This window comes from Drosophila teissieri, chromosome 3R (assembly GCF_016746235.2).
Source record: "Drosophila teissieri strain GT53w chromosome 3R, Prin_Dtei_1.1, whole genome shotgun sequence".
NCBI lineage: Eukaryota > Metazoa > Arthropoda > Insecta > Diptera > Drosophilidae > Drosophila > Drosophila teissieri.
The window spans coordinates 24,102,570-24,116,662 of record NC_053032.1 but is presented as its reverse complement, the minus strand read 5'-3'; the positions used below and the strand labels follow the sequence as shown (position 1 = coordinate 24,116,662).

The 14,093-nt window shown below is 45.0% G+C and overlaps 3 protein-coding genes across 12 annotated transcripts in view; 1 reads left to right on the top strand and 2 right to left on the bottom strand.

Annotated features, from left to right (window-relative positions):
• LOC122618998 (phosphofurin acidic cluster sorting protein 2) overlaps positions 1 to 8,001 on the bottom strand; it is a 35,238-nt gene extending 27,237 nt beyond the window's left edge. The window contains exons 1-2 of one of the 4 annotated variants that reach the window (XM_043795641.1): positions 7,907 to 8,001; positions 6,641 to 7,195 (exon numbers count right to left, since the gene is read on the bottom strand). In XM_043795641.1, the coding sequence (XP_043651576.1) occupies positions 6,641 to 6,915 (275 nt within the window). In that variant the 5' untranslated portion in view covers positions 6,916 to 7,195; positions 7,907 to 8,001. Of the gene's footprint in view, positions 1 to 6,640 lie in introns of all 4 variants that reach the window. The other 3 variants (XM_043795642.1, XM_043795640.1, XM_043795644.1) reach the window with 3 other exon arrangements.
• Positions 8,002 to 8,346: 345 nt separating this feature from the next.
• On the top strand, positions 8,347 to 10,487 carry LOC122620499 (N6-adenosine-methyltransferase MT-A70-like protein). Its single transcript, XM_043797989.1, has 3 exons — positions 8,347 to 8,534; positions 8,597 to 8,890; positions 8,953 to 10,487. The coding sequence occupies exons 1-3, from the start codon at positions 8,396 to 8,398 to the stop codon at positions 10,344 to 10,346; spliced, it is 1,827 nt and encodes a 608-aa protein (XP_043653924.1). The 5' UTR covers positions 8,347 to 8,395; the 3' UTR covers positions 10,347 to 10,487.
• A 75-nt stretch (positions 10,488 to 10,562) lies between these two features.
• On the bottom strand, positions 10,563 to 14,056 carry LOC122620498 (mitochondrial Rho GTPase). Of its 7 annotated transcripts, XR_006326134.1 has the most exons (6): positions 13,115 to 14,056; positions 11,791 to 12,995; positions 11,465 to 11,527; positions 11,022 to 11,230; positions 10,847 to 10,956; positions 10,563 to 10,791 (listed from the first exon to the last, which is right to left on the bottom strand). XR_006326134.1 is itself a non-coding variant. In XM_043797986.1 (4 exons), exons 1-4 carry the CDS (start codon positions 13,730 to 13,732, stop codon positions 11,095 to 11,097), a joined length of 2,001 nt encoding a protein of 666 aa, XP_043653921.1. In that variant the 5' UTR covers positions 13,733 to 14,056; the 3' UTR covers positions 10,563 to 11,094. The 7 variants fall into 7 exon arrangements, 4 of the variants coding, with proteins under 4 accessions (XP_043653921.1, XP_043653922.1, XP_043653920.1 ...); XR_006326133.1 differs by having other exon boundaries at positions 10,563 to 10,956; XR_006326132.1 differs by having other exon boundaries at positions 10,847 to 11,230; positions 13,115 to 14,055.
• Positions 14,057 to 14,093: the final 37 nt, after the last annotated feature.

Sequence of the window (14,093 nt, the reverse complement as noted above, 5' to 3'; positions counted from 1 at the left end):
CACAAATCTCCCTAACATGGCCAGCATTTCATGGCCAACGGAGGAAACCACTCCAGGTTGAGCAACTTTCAATGTTTTCATTCTCTCGGTGCCCAAAACCTGCCCCACCAACGCCTGGCTTTGCTCTTAGCCTTTCTGCTTTTCTAGACGACGTACTTTGTATGCTAATAAATTGCACTTTTATGAACAGCTTTCGATGGGAGGCACTATCTACAGCTGGGTGCTAGTGCATACAGTAGAGCCTCCATACACACAACTTCCTTTCTGTTGAATGATCAAGACTAACGATAGTTTACTGAAATGTGTAAGGGTCTCCAATTTCGTTCAACAAAATCGAGCATATGCAACTTAATAGTCTAAAAAATGTTTAATTTGAAGTATATATTTATTATGTTAGGAAATTCCAGCTTTAGTTACCAATTCAACATAAACTTAAACGTAGGAAATCGATCCACTCCGCTTTTAGGTACTAGATGTGCCATGTTAGGAATCGTCTGGAGGAGATTTCCCTGTACCGGAGGAGCACATGCACATCGAGGGCGGGGTGAAGGCAGAACTGGAGGTCTGGAGGCGAACGATTTATGCAGCTGACATCCGTAGCTCGTTTGGCCTGTCTGCTTTTGGCCAGCATGGAACCTGGAACCTGGAACTTGGAACTTGGGGGAGCGGAAGTATTCGCCAACTTGCACGTTGTTTGCGGCTGTTATTGCAGTTGCTGCCGTCTTTGGCGTTGTTGCAGTGGATGTATTTGTTGTAGTTGTTGCTGGTGCACCCGTTCGTGTTGCCGCTGTTTGCGGTGATACGGTCGCTGTTGTTTGTGTTGCTGCAAAACTCCACTTGGGCGCAGGTTGCCCGGACGAGTCAACAAACTTGACGTTGACATGCCTGGACAATGTCGTGGTACTCCAAGTTTCAACGCCGCTTCCATGCCAGCACCTTCGCATTCGCCATCGCCTTGGACGCGAGTGCAAACAAAAACGGAGGGGGGCGGAAATGGAAAATGGAAAATCCAGTGCAGGCAGAAGCAGTTCGACCAACACACTGGATGAGTCAACGGTCGGGAGCTGGACAGGACAGGATGGCTGCCACAGCAAAAATAGCAACAACAACAACACTCGCTCTTTGTTGTCGAGGAAATGAATTTTGCATTGTTTGGTTTTGGGCTTGCAACTGATTGGGAATGGATATAAAACACTTTGATTGACGACCTGGCTTTTAGTTTCTAGATCTTATGATATGAGTAACCAAGTATTGTAGGAATAATCAATGGCTTGAGTGCTCCAACACCATGGAATACTGGATAATTGATTGGAATCTAACGACTTTGTAAGGAGAAACTAACCACAATGTGGAAAACTGTGCTTAATCCCCACCTGACTTGGTCACACACACACACACACAGGTTCCCGTGGCTCGGCTGCTGGTTGATGCTGGCATACATCGAATTTAATTGACTTTCCTGCTGCACTTTTCCATCGACCCTAATGACCAGGAGATTTGCCAGCTGTGGGCATTAACACGCCACCAGCTCAACTCAACTCAGCTCAACTCAAATCGACACTCGACACTCGACTTGGCTCGGGATCGCGGTTAATGCGCTTAGAGGAGAATGCCACCGCTACCACCAACACCAACACCACCATCAGCATCAGATGCAGGGGAGGGCGCATCTGGGATCACCCCGCCTCCTCCGGTTGCACTAGAGAATTTGGGTCGAGGCCCGGCTTCTGGTCTCTGAAGGGGGCTCTCCATCACCCAAGGGGAAAATTCGTTTGGAGGAATTTGGGTCAGAGCGCGGCGAACGCAACAGGAAATCGATTGGTTCGGGTTTTAGTTTAGGTTTTCGGTTCAATTTCGGTCTAGCCGCAACAAAACAGTTAAGAAACTCGAGTGCTTAACCACTTTCTTTTCCCTACTCTTATCTCTTTTCATGTATTTTTGTTTTTTTTCGAGGCAAACTGATTGCTGAGGTGGTTCCCCCGCCCACAACAAGCACTAAACTCCCACAGTGACACACCTCCACACCCGGGGACCCCACACCCGAAGACCTGAATCATCGGTCATGGCCAAAAGCACAGCTGCTGACTCGTCGCCGGTAATCGCAATGATGCACAGATGGCGTTGGGACAGCGAAAAAGCAACAGCAGCAGCAGCAACAGCAGCAACAGCAGCAACAGCAGTGCCAGCAGCACTGACACCGTAATAAAGTAAATCCCATTAAAATTGCACCCAGAATCAATTCGAAAAGCTATCAGCATAAATTGGTATACCCTGGAAAATTTAGGAACAAGCGGGGTATATACAGAATGTAGGTTTTAAATACCTCATTTAAAATATATGTTACACAGTTAGCCAGGTAAACTTAGTTGTTATTCGCATTTGTAAGCCATAATATATCTCGTTGTCAAATGACTGCACTTAGTTCTTAACCTTTTGCTAGAGGATATCTGCCAGTTGAGCAATCAAATTCCATTCGAACAAAGAGCGATCCATTCCGTTGACATAATATTTCGGCATGAACAATAAAGATAAAAAATATTGCCACTGAATGCAGTGAAATAGCCAACGGAAAAGAATTCAATTTATCAAACACACAGACACCAATGTAGATGCAGATGCAGGTACAGATGCTGCTCAGATACAGATACACACGAAATGATACATGTGATGCTGTGACGATGATGCTCTAGATATTGTTTGGGTTTCGTGCAAAATAAAAGAACGACAGAGCAGCAGATGAGAAGAAAAAAAAAAGTTCAAGGCTAACTTTTCGTGGGCAAACACGCGCTACAGCGAAAAAAACAAAAATTCAGCCAACTGCTGTCGCTTGTCGCGCTATAAATTCTACTTATAGATACAGATACAAGACCCCGCGGCACCCCGCCCCTTTAACAGCTGGCTCGATCGGCAGGCAGAGATACAAATTGGACCTGGGAAATATGTCACTGACAACATTGGTCGCATCTCTTCGGCTATTTTGGTTGGCTTTAAATTAATTTGTAGTAAAAACATTGGCGCAGTTTATAAATTACATGAAAGCGATGAGGAAAACATTCCTGAATGTTTATCAGAAATCGAAATACCGCACAGCCATTTCACATTTATTTATAAACAAAGAGCTCGACACTTAAAATACAATTAGACCTGGGCAAAAAAAAAATGAAAAACAAATGGGAAAGGAAAGAAAGCGTCGCATAATGGAGCCAGTAACATCGATCAATCCATAGACCGACGTGTTCCACTTCCTTGGGAACATGAAAAACATGAAATTTCCTGGTGTAAAAATAAATCGAAGCGAACCGCAAATAACAAAAAACACAAGCAACACACAAACATCAAATTAACCGAACCTATCCCAAGTGCATTTTTATTGCGTACGCCGACCGCCAGGCAAATAAATGATTTGTAAATGGCTGAAATGCAATTCAATTTTCAGGTAACCACTAAAACCAACAAAACGCGCAAGTAAAAATCATTTAAGATAAGCGCCGTAAAAGGAGAAAGGGAAAGGATTAGTGCCACTCAAATTTATGATTTGTTTTCTACCGATAAGGCAGGCAAACAGTTTGGAAAATGCTCCCTCAAAAGTGTCCTGCTGATAAGGGCACTCCAAATAATATTGTATGTTAATAAAGATAAACTAGGGGAACCCTAATAAAATCTAGCCCTCGTGGAGTTTCAATTACTTTCAGTAAATTTCACATATTCTTAAGATCCTTAGATAAGAATTTGAGTCATATCTAAATTGATCATAGAAAGTTTCAAGTTGGTTTATTTTAGTTCACATTTGGAAAAGAATTCCAATTACAAAAGTACGACAAAGAAATTCTTTAAGAACCAATCCAATTAATGGAGTGCAAACCCCTCTAGTTTTATGAGAATATTAAGTTAATTGCTGCGTATAACAGAAGATAAGGATACGAGTATTGTGATTCACCTCCCTCCGCCGCATTGTTAATCAGAATGGAAAAAGTTTCATTCAGCCGTATCTTCCATGAAAGTAAATTAACAGTGTGGCAATTTCTGTATCTCTGCATTGGCACACAACTTTTCCGCAACCCTCAGACAAATCAGGCAAATTAAAACGAGATACACAGCAAACTTTGCCAAGGATAATTTGCTACGCCTCGAACTTGAATGCATTTCAAACCCTGACATTGCCACCAAGTAGATGAGTGTGTGTGTTTGCCCTCTTTATTCCCTTTTCTGATTTGATTTGAATTTGATTGCTCTGACGGGTCAAGCGGAGCCGGATGAATCAGCCGTCGGCCGGGTCGGATCGGATTGGATGGGATCGGTTAGGGTCGTCAGGCAAATGCGCCGGATCAGACGGGTCACGTACGACTGGCGACCGCAAGGAAAACTTGCGCTAATGCCGCGTGAGCCCTAATCAAAGTCTGGATATGCTCTACGTGCCGCATTCGGCCGTAGATAAAATCAACATAAAGATACAATTTGCGCAGTCGGAGGGAAAACAGGGAAACAGGGAAATAGGAAATGTGACGACACATGGTGCAGTGGCATAACTACAAATTACATTTACTTTCATCTGCAATTAGCCAGAATGACATTTTTAATTAGCCAACTGGAAAATATGCCGTCTTCACTGGCTCTTTTGAGCTCTGGTGAAAGTTTCAGCCCCTTCTTCGCCCCTCGGTCGAAAAGTTCAAAGTTGGTGACTGAAAAATTCCCAATTTGCTTGCTTAGCTTCAGTTTCTAATTATAAGCCAGCCAAGCGAGCGCATAATTATAAACAAACAAAGCAAAACAAAGACGGAAAACTCAAACCCAAACTCAAAATGTATCCCGAAGATAAAACAGAAGCGGCATCAGCGGTTTATGACCTTTCGAACAGACAAAAAAGACCCACCAAATGTGTGGTGTGAGGTGCCAAAAGAAGGCGAGAGGAGCCCATTTGGCCTTGGCCATCAAATATTTAGTAAATACTTTCCAACCGCCTGATGGTCCTTCTGCACAGCGAGAAATAACACCAAAGTTGTATATTACTTCAGTTTTTTATACACAAACGAAAAATTCGATGCATATGCATCTTGTGTCAGATTAAAAGTTCATTGTACATGTGTTTCATGGATTGACAAGTCGTACAACGATTTTTTACTCTTCACTTGCTTAAACTTTATTTGGAAGTGGGAGTGTTCAGGGTCTTTGGCTACTTATATCTTAATGCCCGTCTACTTGACCAGTTTATCGCCTTGAGAGCTCTTAAAATACACAAATGCGATTAAACTCGGCCAAAAAAAGTGCGCCTTGCCCTGGCTAATTTCTAATTTGTGCTACGCAGCGGGGTGTCTGTCCCAATTATAGATTAATCTTTGTCCAGAGTCAACATCTGAGCCAAAGTGGACACAGTCTGACTCACCCGCATGCAAATAGGCCGCTAATTCTTATCAGCCAGACCAGAAGTAGCCCCCAGAATAGCAGCCAGATGAGATGGGGCATTACTCATCTTGGGTTCGGGGTTACTGGGCCAAAGGCATGGCACAAGACGTGTGGAATGAAAGAAAGCACGCAAAACAATGCCCCAAAACAAACGGGTTTATTTGCGGATCGCCATTCAGAGATAGAAGCTTTATCAACAGAGATTGCGAAGTTATCAATTTTATAATTTGTACACCACTGGCAGGGCTCATAATACATATTTCAAATTTCACAATACTTTTGTATTACAAAGTCATACAGTCTGGCATTCATTGAAAATAGACCCTTGATCTTAGGTTACATTGAAAAATTACAAGTTGCTTCCTACATTATTTCATACTTCTTTATGTGCCTCACTTGAATTTTAAACCTTCCATCTTATCTCTAACATAATATTGGGTTAGGTTGGGATTTAATTGCGGTCAGATTTACTATCACGGCCAAAAATGTCGAGATTGTTTTTTAACACACATGTATTTAGTTAGAGGGGTCAAGATCATAAAGCCTTTTTTATGTACATATGTATTCCAGGAAATTGTAGATTATTAATTCCTTGCTCAGCAAGTTCGCAAAAATATGAAATCGATTAATTGCCTTAAGTCAATCTCTTTTATATTGCATTTGAATACTTTTTCGATTTCTTAAGCCGAGGCGAATAAATAAAAATCAGCAACAACAATACCTGTTAAATAACAGTTAGCGCAGTTGTTGCTTTTGTTAACTAAAAATAGGAACAAAACAAAACCCAATCGAACGGAAACCCAGGCACGAAACCAAATTGGCAGAAAATCAACAATAAGCTGTAAACAAACTGCTGATTTGTATTATCTTTTTTAAGGTATCAGAAACTTTTAACCTTTAAGTTCAGTACTTTTGGCCAACAGTAATGATACGGTATGTTCTAGTTTAAACAAGTCGAAAATACAAATAATTTATATTTTGTTCAGTTATTTTTATGTAATCAATGTATAGCTATGGAAAATATATTTGGTTTACAATTTGAAGGCCGACAACTAGTTAAATAACAGTTACCACTCTTGTTACCTCAGTTGGCATTTTTGTGTGTTTTATTTTCACAAAGCGAAATAAAACAAGCCAAAACAAAACAAATTGGCAAGCTACTTGGTATCTACTGTCACTACGTCGCATTTTGTATGTACATATGTATGTACATACATGAGTGAAATTTGTTTACACTCACCTTGGGATGCAATTGGGCGGCGTTCGGTCCACTTCCCAGGCGGCGAATAACTTCATGGGCACCGGTTTCTGGCCACTGGTCATGCCTCCACCGGCGGACAAGCCGGCCGTACCAGAGATGCCACCAGATCCGGAGACACCTCCTCCGCCACCAGAGCCGCCGCCTCCTCCGCCGCCTTGCAGATTGAGCGAACCGCCTCCGGTTCCGCTGCCGCCGGTGCCGCTGATTACGGCAAATTTATCCACCAACTTGGACGACTTATCGACCATCTTCATGTTGTTTCTTTGCTGGTTCTCGTCGCAAGGTATTTTTATATTCGTGTACACGAGGTGTGTTCTAAACTGTTGTTTATGTACTTGAGTTGCACATTATTTCGATGCAAACTGGGGAATATATGTCGACCAGGCACATAATTTTTCTGATTTTCTGATAGTTTTCACAATTCAATATTTCGAAAGTTTTTGTCGATTTTCTGGGTTATCCCGCCAATACATACATACAAACTCACACACACGCACGGGCACACACGCACGTTGGGGAAGGGCGTGCCGCCGCCTTAAAAAAAGAAGCGAAAAGCTGTAGTATACACAGTGAAAAACGAGGGGTGGTTGGTGGGGGTGTGTGTTTTTTTCTTCTTCCTCTCGTTCTTTCTTTCTTGTTGTTGTGATGGGGCGCGCGCTGCAACTGCACTCGCACTCGCACTGAATCAATATGTATGTACGCGCTGCGAATCTGTTGCGGATTAGACAGCTCCTCCTCTTCGGCTGCTGTCGACTAGCAATCGGAATCGGATTTGGATTCGGAACGGACTCGGAAGCTGCTGCTGCTTGGGCTGCAGCTTTGGATCGCGTCGAAAGTGCCGCGAAAGAACCGTCATGCTCCAGAGTAAAAGTGCGAATGTCGCGTTATAAATCTGGCCCCAGTTCAGCTGCCTCACTCTCACTCTTTCGCTCTAGCTCTCTCCTCGTTCTCTCTGTCGCCCTCTCTGTGTCTCGCCCCAACAATAACAATGTGTGCAAATGCTATGCGCACACACACACATTGACTAAATTTTCGCAAATCCCCACTTCTGTGTACGCGTGTGTAGGTGTGTGTGTGTGCGCGCACTTTATGCTTTGCTCTCTCTTGTGCGCATAAACAAAAAAGAAAACGCCACGAATTTCGGGGAGTAGGCAAAAGGCGGCACTCGCTCTCTTTCTATTTGGCACTCGCGCGCGTTTTTATCGCGATTCGATCACAGATGAAACGGTTTTGGTTATTATTTACGATTGGAGCGGTTTTCATCAAATATTTATGAATTTCGGCACGTTTTATTGGGCAAAATGTTACGGAGCAGCGGTGTCGCAGCTTCCGCTTTTTGCGATGGGGAGCGGAGCAGTGTGGCCAGAGCGGATTCCTTGAAAATATCAACTGGGCGGAACAGGAAAAATCATATATACCAATCAATAAATACACAACGGTGTGTTTTAATATATCATGAAAACAAGATTAACAATATTTAGGAGGATATGTTTTTACTTTTAATATATTTGAATTTAAATTTTGAATGCTGGCCTACTTCCAACAGTGGCTCTTTTATACTTCTTAAGGATGGACACCAGAATTTAAATTCAGTTATGTAAAATGTAGATGTATATTACCTTAGTTTAGTATTTTAATGTAACGTTTTTACCTGCACTGTTAGCACGGTCACATTGCCAGCCTTTGTAAAAAAAATTACTTTGTTTACCATAGGCCGGCAGCAATTTATAAACAATGGCAGACGCGTGGGACATAAAGTCGCTTAAGACAAAGCGGAACACGCTTCGCGAGAAGTTAGAAAAGCGTAAGAAGGAGCGCATCGAGATCCTCTCGGACATTCAGGAGGATCTGACGAATCCGAAAAAGGAACTTGGTAAGCGCCGGCAATGGCAACAAGTTGGAGACACAAACACAAAAATATTTCCGCATTTTCAGTTGAGGCTGACCTGGAGGTACAGAAGGAGGTGCTGCAGACGCTCAGTTCCTGCTCTCTGGCCCTGCCCATCGTATCCACGCAGGTGGTGGAAAAGATAGCCGGCAGCAGCCTGGAGATGGTGAACTTTATACTTGGAAAACTGGCCAACCAGGGTGCCATTGTGATTCGAAACGTGACCATCGGCACAGAGGCTGGCTGCGAAATCATTTCTGTGCAGCCCAAGGAGCTAAAGGAGATCCTGGAGGACACCAACGATACGTGTCAGCAAAAGGAGGAGGAGGCCAAGAGGAAGTGTGGGTCTCATATAAATTACTACTCTCATTGTAAAATAAATAATTTGTTGTTGATTTTACAGTGGAAGTCGAGGACGGTGATCAGCCGCAGGAGAAGACAATAAAACTGGAAACTAATGCAGTACGGAAAGAGTCCACAAGTCTGGATGCTCCGGACGACATTATGATGCTGCTGTCCATGCCATCCACCCGCGAAAAGCAGAGTAAGCAAGTGGGCGAGGAGATCCTTGAGCTGCTTACCAAGCCGACGGCCAAAGAGCGATCCGTGGCTGAGAAGTTTAAGTCCCACGGGGGAGCGCAGGTCATGGAGTTTTGCTCCCACGGCACAAAAGTCGAGTGCCTAAAGGCCCAACAAGCCACAGCCGAGATGGCGGCCAAGAAGAAACAAGAACGAAGAGACGAGAAGGAGCTTCACACGGATGTTGATGCGGGCGACAGCGTTACCGGGAAGGTACCCAAGACAGAAACTGCAGCGGAGGATGGAGAAATCATCGCGGAAGCTATAAACAATTGCGAGGCCGAGTCGCAGGAATCCACCGATGGCAGTGATACCTCCGGCAGTGAGACAACAGACAAGTGCACCAAACTGCATTTCAAAAAGATCATTCAGGCTCACACAGACGAATCTCTGGGGGACTGCAGCTTCCTTAACACCTGCTTTCACATGGCCACCTGCAAGTACGTGCACTATGAGGTGGACACCCTGCCGCATATAAACACAAACAAGCCGACGGATGTGAAAACCAAATTGAGCCTCAAGCGCAGCGTAGACTCCAGTTGCACGCTCTATCCGCCGCAATGGATTCAATGTGATCTGCGCTTCTTGGACATGACGGTGCTGGGAAAATTTGCTGTGGTGATGGCCGATCCTCCCTGGGATATTCACATGGAACTGCCCTACGGCACAATGTCGGACGATGAAATGAGAGCTCTGGGCGTGCCGGCCCTTCAGGATGACGGCTTGATCTTTCTATGGGTCACAGGACGAGCCATGGAACTTGGCCGCGATTGCCTCAAGTTGTGGGGCTATGAGCGCGTGGACGAACTCATCTGGGTAAAGACCAACCAATTGCAGCGGATTATTCGCACTGGACGTACGGGTCACTGGCTAAACCACGGCAAAGAGCACTGCTTGGTGGGCATGAAGGGCAATCCCACAAACCTGAATCGAGGACTTGATTGTGATGTAATTGTGGCGGAGGTGCGGGCAACCTCTCACAAGCCGGATGAGATTTATGGCATTATCGAGCGTCTTAGCCCGGGAACCCGCAAGATCGAGCTCTTTGGGCGTCCACACAACATCCAACCGAACTGGATAACCCTGGGAAACCAACTGGATGGCATACGACTGGTGGATCCGGAGCTTATTACGCAGTTCCAGAAGCGATATCCAGATGGCAACTGCATGTCGCCTGCTTCTGCCAATGCAGCGTCGATCAATGGAATACAAAAGTAGGATTAAAATAGTATTTGCTGTACGATTTGAGACCTCGACAAGCCAGAGTCGTGTACAGACTCAATTATAGTAAGATAAATTATTATTAAAGCTTTTACAAACCGAATGATTTATGTGGAACATTTTATAATGATTGAGGCGATAGCTATCCAAACTCATCATGCAGACTAAAATAAACTTGTCCTTTTGGGAAAATGAAATGACTAAAACATCGAATGCCATTAAATATTGCTATATGCCAATCCACACATATAGATAGGTTTATTGCTCATACTAGGGGCTTTGCGCGTATTTACAAAAGTGCGATATCACCGAACCCGGTGATTCTCTAGATGTAGTATATATTGGTTTATATAGAACGCAGTACGTGTACATATCACTATCAGCTATGCACGATTTTGGTTGTTTCGTTACTCGATTATGCTGGTAACAATGCCTTATTTGACTTATCAGAGAGTACATGGTTTAAGTAAGTTAATACGAATAGAAATGCAACGTACACAATGTGCTCCACTGGTCACTGCTCCAGCCCAATTCCTGCGAGTGAACTTGGCGAGTGTATTTACAAGTCAGGAATGCGAGCATCGGCGTGTGTCCCTTTCATGGTTTGCTTTAGTTTTCGTAACAATAAATTTGGATTTACAGTACCAAGCAAGTAAATAATAAATAAGTTACATGAATTTGTCCAACATTAACGTGTCTGTGGTAATTGTGTGTTAAGCCCGTCCTCTTAACCTAGTGGGTTCATCTAGCGGGAGTGGGCTCCGGCAGCACTTATCGTTTTCAGCACTATAAATCCCAGCATGGTAGCTGCGGCCACTCCCAGTCCCGCCTTCCACCACAGCTTGGGGTCCTCCGTCATCAGGCCAAATTGCCTGAGGTGGCTGCTTGTGAGAAAAAAGAACCGAATTAGAAATGATAAACCAGAGGCAGGATTTTAAAAGGTATCGTAACGAAAAAACTAAGAACTACAGGAAGCTGCCGCACACCACATTAATCAAGCGGTTATGGATGGGAATCTGTGCGCCCCAAGGAAGTAATACGGGCACCGTGGCAGATGAAACAACAAATATAAGGCTGACATTAGTAACAAGTTCAGTTTAAATGGTAACACTTACGCCGACTCCCACAGCTGTACCAACCTGTGCTTGTAGAACAGTATCCAGGCGGCCTGGAAGCGACTGCATATCCGCGAAGCCGTCGACGTGTACAAACATCACACCACAACACAGAAAACAGACACCAACCATCACACAAAAAAAGGGTAGAAGAGAAGATAATAAGATAAGTAACCATTAATCCCGAATGTTAGATGCAATCTAAAACTACTATAAAGTGAAATACTTTTAAGGGTTGGTGCTTCAAAAGTATTTCACTGCTTTTTGCTAGCCGTATTAGCTTACAAAAGAAGCACCCAACAGTGGATCAGAAAAGGTGTACTCACGGAAACGCTGCCATTGTGGCCAGCTTGGTATACAGTTCTTTTTTGTTGGTTTTCAGGCTAAAGAGATGCGGAGGCAGCAGTTTGTACTTGTCACAGAATTCCGACGGCTGCATTAGGTAGTCCTGCCGGCGCTCGTCCATGTCGCACTTGGTGCCGACTATCATCACTGGAATCTTACTCTCCGCATAATACTTGATGTAGATGCGGGCCACATACTCAAAGGAACGGGGATTGGATGAGTCATAGACCAGGCAGGCAACATCGCAATTGACTTCTTGTGGCTGGAGGGGATCAAGGGCGTGTCTTACATCTATGTCGCGCAGGATGAGATGCTTTTCCTGACCATACACCTGCACAGAGTTGATGCAATGAACGACATTCGTTTTAAACTCCTTTCCGATTAGTTTGTGCATATCCTCCACTAGGAATCCCCTGCACATTCCAGTCTTTCCTGATCCCTTTGGTCCAATCACATGACACTTGTATACGGACCTACTGCTTTGGCGCTTGGCCAAATCGATGCGACGCTCTCGAGTTACGTGAATTGCCGCCAACTGGCTGTCGTTTTCATGAACATTGAAGCCCAAATAGGCCAGATACTCCATTGTTTTGACCACATCGATCAGCGTCATCAGTGTCCACCGACAGAGCCACCCGTGCAGTGTCACCCATCCAGTAGTCTCGTTAATCGGGCAGGACTTGCGAATGTCGGTAGAGTAGGACCATGGTGCAGCCGGGCATGTGCTGAAGAGCATCTTGTGCTCCTCGGGTGATAAGGCTCCGTCGCCATCACGATCATAGCGCTCAAAGACAGCAATCAGAAACTGCTGACCACGGTGCGAGAGTTCTGTGCTGCTGCCAGGCGGTATTTTCAGCGGTGGCCTAAGATACTCGTGGCACATCTCCAACTGGTCGTTGTAGCCAAAGCGCCGTAACACCGCCCAGGTCGTCTCGTTCCTCCCCCGCTGAATGAAAAGGCAGTGTAGGAAGAGGAAGCCCTTCAGGGTGACCGCATCGTTGTATATGCCATCGGGCACATTTTTCTGTATTACGGCCTTCACCTCATCAAGGATTTGCGGCTGGAGGGGTGTGTTGAAACAGCGTCGCTGGAATAAATTCAGCTCGTAGTCGTTCAACAGATTGTCCCCGTCAATGTCACAGATCTTGAAGATGCGCACTAGCGACTTCTTGCAGGCGGATGTGAGCTGAAAATAAGGATTTGTATTAGAAGAGTACAAGCTTATTGGTGATTACTTATCACCAAACCGTCTATTATGGCGCAATGATAATGTTTCGACCTATGATCCACACTGGAAACACTTACCTCCTGTTCTTCCATCATATACAGGGGAGAAGTCGGGTGCAGCACAGCCTTTTGGGCGTAGTAAAACATCTCGGAGATGTTGTGCAGTGTCTTGGCAGAGCACTCCACGCAGCTCTCAATCTCAGGGTAGTCTTCCATGATGGCCAGCACGCTGTCCATTGTGGAATACTCGATGAGGTCTATCTTGTTACCCACCAGAACGATTGGCTTGCGAATAGGTTCCCTTTGTACATCTCCGTCCGCCTCCGCTTCGGCATCACCCTCGCCGTCCAGGGAGGGATTGCATTTGGCCCGGACAAGCGGCAGCCAATGGGAGGTGATCCGATCCAATGTGTCGTCATCGTCCACGGCGTAAACTATGCACACCACGTGCGCTTTGTTAATTTCGGCGGCCAGGGCATCCTCCGACTGCTCCAAGGCAGAGAAGTCTACGATGCTGGTGGGCACCTGCTCGGGCGTTACGTTCGCCGGAATGGTGATCTCCTCAGCCCGAGGAGGCACCTCCTCCGGATACTCCTCGCTGACCAGAGACAGAATCAGCGACGTCTTCCCCACCCTAGCGTCGCCCACGAGCAGTATCCTTACATTCTTGCGCTGCGACGCCGTGTACTGTCCCATTCCGACTGCTCTCCAAGTGAGATGTGCCGCTCCTGTTCTCGTGCTCTCCTGGTCAGAGATCGCTGGCGTTTTTAGCCGAAGTTCCAAGATTTTGTTATGCAAAAACGCAAAAAAAAACAACCCAGAGAGTGATGGGGATGGCAGTTGGTGTACCAAGGTCGATATATCGCAACCCAGCTGCCAGGGCTGCCACACCGGGCGACCGCAAAACAATGCGATGTTTTTCCCCAATTTTTTGGAAATTGTGTTTAAATTCTAAGAATTTAACAAATCTAAAATGTGTTTTCTTTCAGTAGCTTAAAATTGATCAAGTAATTTTAATTTTGCCATCTAAAAACAACGAATACGAAAATGTCTGGCA

Coding starts and splice junctions, on each gene's coding strand:
- LOC122620499 (XM_043797989.1), top strand. CDS start 8,396: ATGGCAGACGCGTGGGACATAAAGTCGCTTAAGACAAAGCGGAACACG. Junction 8,535..8,596: donor GAATCCGAAAAAGGAACTTG/GTAAGCGCCGGC, acceptor CCGCATTTTCAG/TTGAGGCTGACCTGGAGGTA. Junction 8,891..8,952: donor GGAGGAGGCCAAGAGGAAGT/GTGGGTCTCATA, acceptor TTGATTTTACAG/TGGAAGTCGAGGACGGTGAT.
- LOC122620498 (XM_043797985.1), bottom strand. CDS start 13,732: ATGGGACAGTACACGGCGTCGCAGCGCAAGAATGTAAGGATACTGCTC. Junction 11,528..11,790: donor GCCACAATGGCAGCGTTTCC/GTGAGTACACCT, acceptor GCGGATATGCAG/TCGCTTCCAGGCCGCCTGGA. Junction 11,231..11,464: donor GTACAGCTGTGGGAGTCGGC/GTAAGTGTTACC, acceptor TCTCACAAGCAG/CCACCTCAGGCAATTTGGCC.